Raw genomic sequence first — 5,000 nt, forward strand, 5'->3', positions numbered from 1 at the left:
CCTTGATGCCGACATCTCTTTGGCTTCTCTTTCTTTATTTTTGAAACTGAAGTGGATCCCCGTTTTTTATCTCATTAAATACAGGAAACATTTTCTTCTTTTCAGCATTCTCCTCAATCTGAATGCTCCTAATTGCCTCAGGAACAGATTTCAATTTCTTTCTGATTCGCGTGGACCTTTAGGCCGTTATACAAGAGCCTCCCTCTATGACTTAAAGGTACCATACCCACATGGTAACTCTGGGAAACGCACACTTGCCTATAGTGCTACTAAATTCCTCAATGAACTTAGTTCTGACCTAAAAGAGTTCTCTACTTCTTCTTCTCCACCAACATTCAAATTTCTCCCTCCTCTCTTAAATTTAAATTACAAAATCTATTTCTCTCACCCCTATCCTCTGCTGAGCACTTAGAGGATCTACTGTGCTCGATTTGCTGCTATTATATTTCTTGTAATTTTTTACATGTTTTAAAGTTTTTAGTCAATTAAGATATTTACCATTTTATTGCGTATTAAAAGTTTATTCTACTTTAAATATCGTTTCTCTTGTATATTTATTAAAATTTATTTTGAGAGCCATAAGTTAGAAAACTGTAATACATTATTGCGTCTCTCTCTTTAAATAAAGTTTTTCATTCATTGAAATCTTTTAATCAATCTTATAATTAGTTCAGCATGCAATATGTTTTTTAAAGTTAAATTCTCATACTGCTACTATTGTGTTTTTATCTCTCTTCTAAATTCCAATATTACAATCGTAAATTTTTATTTTTTATCTTTGGTTGTAATCTGTATCAGAAATAATCTTACCTGCTGATCTCAGAATTAAATACTTTAACAAACAGTGTGATCCATTTATAGCTGTCATTTTATCTGTACCCCCATAACTGGTGCAATCTGCTACTTTTTTGAAACTGAAACTGCACTTGAAAATGCGCCTTAGCAAAATTAAAGTCAAATACTGCTTGAAGTCCTGATGAGGTTGCATTAAAATTGAACAAGCTGGCAAAAACAGCTATTATTCCTTTGTTTCTGTCTGTGTTTAAAGCGCTGACCCCATTGTTGTTGTCACTACCGCCCTAACTCGTAACTCAGTGTTTCTTGTAAATAAATGGAGTCAAGTGTATCTTCCTAAATTACATCACATATTGCCACTCACAATTTCAGCAATCCTCAACAACAGGTGTACAAGGAAGGTCACTTTACAGAACTGTTACTTGTTAAAATAACTAACGATTGAAGAAGAGCACTTGCTAATAATGAGACAGTCAGGATCGTTTTTGTTGACTTTAAAAAAGCGTTCCATTCCATATTCATCTGGGTTACTTCAAAAGTTACAAGGCATAAGAATCATCAGGGACATTTGGTTGTGAATGAAGGATTAGACAGTATACAGTTCTCATTCTAACATTCTCAACACTATGAGAACAGATGCAAAAAGAAGGGCCATTTTGCTGAACAGTGCTACAGTACAGTGCTACGATGGTACTTTTACAGGAACGTTACTACCTGTAGAACGAAGCGCACCGAAGACTTTTTCACTTTTAAGTATTTTTTAAGCATTTTTAACAAATGTGATGCATGTTCTGGCGTGGTGTGTATAATTTGTACTTAACATATACAGAAATGTACATAGTTGTTCTTATTAAGTTTTCATTTTATTATAACTCGTTAATTCAGTAAGTTACTGCAAGAGAGTTTTATAAATTTTTATTATTATAATTATTACTATTATTATTATTATTATTATTATTATTAAAGAAGGCCCGATGGTCAAGCGGGACGATTGTTTCAGTGGACGGACAGCGATCTCACACGGTAGAAGACGATGCAATCGGAACACAATATTCCAGAGACCAAGTCCACATCAAGCCAATTCCCGGATATGCCCCCTAAGGCTCGGGGGATTGGGTAACCACCCCCTACGTTACCGACATAAAATAAATTGTATTGTATTGTATACAACCTCTGCAGTTTTCGTTTTTTTTAATTTCGTTATATAGACTCAGACCTTAGTGGATCTTCCATCTACTGCCGTTACCATAATTAGGAAACAATATTTTCATGCTAACAGGAACTGTTTTTTTTTTTAAACAAGGGGGGTGACGTAGATTTCTTTGTTATATAATTTTATGGTTACATTGTTACATAACGTACGTCTTAGGATGATACTTTTTGTAACCGTACTTCGGATACCTTGCTGGTAAAAAATACCACGTGTTTTGGGGCTTGCAATAAAGAAGTTGGTCTTTCATGGACACACGCTTCGAGTTTACTTCAGAAAGTAAAAGAGACAATGACACTGACAGAAATAGTGATTAAGACTCTGACAGTGTCACTGACACTAACAGTGACAGGGGTAGTAATGGTAACAATGACATTTGCAATGAAAAAACAGTGACAAAGACAGACACAGCAACAGTGACCGTAACAGTAACAATGGAAATTGAAAACCCAGATGTTATAATCGGAACAGAGACCTGGCTTAATTCTCACATTCCAACTTGTGAATTTTTCCCTCCTAGTCATTCAGTTTTCTGAAAGGATAGACCAGATGGGTATGGAGGGGTTTTAGTTGCAGTCAAAGATCTGACATGTCAAGAACTTGGCGACCTTTCCTCTGATAGTGAGCTAATCTGGGCTAAGATCTCACTCACGAATAAGAAACATGTGTACGTTGATGCCTTTTATAATCCTAATAGCTCACTTGAGGCATTAAATGAACTTGACTCCTCCTTCTCCAAATTCCAGAAGAAGCCAGCGAACTCTTCCATCCTTCTTTGTGGTGATTTTAACCTTGGAGGAGACATATGCTGTGGAAGCAATACTATTGCAATGGACAGTCAATACTCTGCAGCCTGTGAGAAATTGCTAGACTTGTGTTTTACTTACAATCTAAATCAAGTTGTAAAAGATCCAACTCGTGATGGGAAAATCTTAGATTTGTTCTTTCCTTCAAATTCCACCCCTACAAACGCCACTGAAGTCCAACCTGGTTTTGGAGATCATGATATCGTAAGAATTGAAACTTTACTCACACCTAGAAGACCAAGGCCACATAAAAGGAAAGTTTTTCCTGTTTTCCACTGGAACTTTAAATTTGGCTCATCCTTCCTTTAAGACTTCCACACCAGATCAGTTGAGGAGAATTGGAACATTATCAGGACTAAATTGATCTCCCTTACAGAGAAGTACATTCCATCTAAGATGAAATATACCAGATATAATCTTCCCTGGTTTAACACAAGTTTGAAGAGATTGAACAGAAAGGTTCAGAGACTATACAACGTTTGGAAAAAGTCTAAAACAGTAAGTGATAAAACTAAATACAGGAACACTCGTAAGATTTACAAGACACAACTTAATAAGGCATATTATGATTATATCAACAACTTAATTGCAACACCTAGTTCAGAACAGCCCGAGAAATGTGAGAGATTTGTTCAATCTAAAAGACAAGATAAACACATTACAGGAAGATAATACTAATGTATCCAATAATTATAGTAAAGCTAATTTTCTTAAAGATTATTTCCATTCTATTTTCACTGAAGAAAATCTCGATACTTTACTTAGTTTAGATCCTAGTCTATGATGCCCAAATTTGAATCAAATAATAGTGATATCATTAAGTGTCCAGAAACTTCTTGAATCTCTTAATGTGGATAAAGCTAATGGGCCAGATGGTGTGCCAACGTATATTCTGAGAGAGCTATCAAATGAGCTGGCACCCATCCTGGCTTCACTTTTTCAATAGTCATTAGATCAGGGTCAGTCACCAAATGACTGGATTAAAGCCGATGTGGTTCCAATTTTCAAAAAAGGGAAAAGATCTCTAACAAGTAATTATAGACCAATATCTTTTACTTCAGCAACATCTAAAATACTAGAACATATTATATGTCATCATATTTGGAAGCACCTGGAAGATCATAATGTGCTGAGTAATTTTCAACATGGTTTCTGCAAGCGGAGGAATGGTGAAACCCAACTTATAATGGCAATACATGACCTAATTAGTGCAGTGAACTCCAAGAAACAGGTTGATGCCTTTATATTAGATTTCTCTAAAGCTTTTGATAGAGTACCTCATCAGAGGGTGCTCTATAAGCTAAGTCATTATGGAATTCAGGGCAGCTTGTTGTCCTGGATCCACGTGTTTCTCACTAAGAGAACACAGAGGGTAGCCTTAGAGGGTGTTTTATCAAATCAGTGTTTTGTGACATCAGGAGTCCCTCAAGACATGGTTTTAGGGCCATTGCGGGGTTTTAGGGCCATCATAAGGTTCTTGTTTGGGCCCCCTCTTATTTACCATCTACGCGAGTTCGCTGTTTGACATCATGAAATCTCATCTGCCATCCGTTCACACCTACGCTGACGATACACAGCTATATATATCGTTTAATCCCGTTGTTAAGACCAGCGAGGCTGATGCTGTGATTGCGATTGAGAACTGTATTCGTGACGTTCGCGCTTGGATGAGAGATGATAAGTTAATGCTAAATGACGATAAAACTGAGTTCCTGATCATTGGCACGGAACGACAGTTATCAAAGGTGTCCGTTGACAAGATCAAGATCGGCCAAGCTGAGGTATCGCCTGTTTCTTCAGTGCGCAATTTGGGCACCTGGTTCGATTCTCATCTGGACATGTCGACTCATGTGACTAAGACTTGTGCTAGCGCGTTTTATTATTTGTACAATATCCGGCACATTAGGAAGTATTTGTCTCGTGAGTCCACCGTGAGGCTTGTTCACGCGTTCATCACAAGCAGGCTTGACTACTGTAATGGTTTATTGTACGGTGCTCCTGAGTATCTAATTAAGAAACTTCAAAGAGTCATGAATGCCAGTGCTCGATTGGTTTACTGTGCACCTAAGTATTGTCACGTTACTCCTTTGCTAAGAGAACTCCACTGGCTACCAGTGCGCTTGCGCGTAGATTTTAAGATTCTCCTTGTTACATTTAAGATTCTTCACGGTGTTGCGCCTAGCTATCTT

General features: G+C 37.1%; 1 protein-coding gene across 1 annotated transcript in view; it reads left to right on the forward strand.

Annotated features, from left to right (window-relative positions):
- The first annotated feature begins 4,340 nt into the window (after positions 1 to 4,340).
- The window catches only part of LOC136281896 (uncharacterized), a 798-nt gene continuing 138 nt past the window's right edge, over positions 4,341 to 5,000 (forward strand). Inside the window, exon 1 of the mRNA XM_066168934.1 lies at positions 4,341 to 5,000. This exon is cut by the window's right edge and continues 138 nt beyond it. Within this exon, the coding sequence (XP_066025031.1) occupies positions 4,341 to 5,000 (660 nt within the window).

This window comes from Pocillopora verrucosa, chromosome 6, assembly GCF_036669915.1.
Source record: "Pocillopora verrucosa isolate sample1 chromosome 6, ASM3666991v2, whole genome shotgun sequence".
In the NCBI taxonomy this organism is placed as follows: Eukaryota; Metazoa; Cnidaria; class Anthozoa; order Scleractinia; family Pocilloporidae; genus Pocillopora; species Pocillopora verrucosa.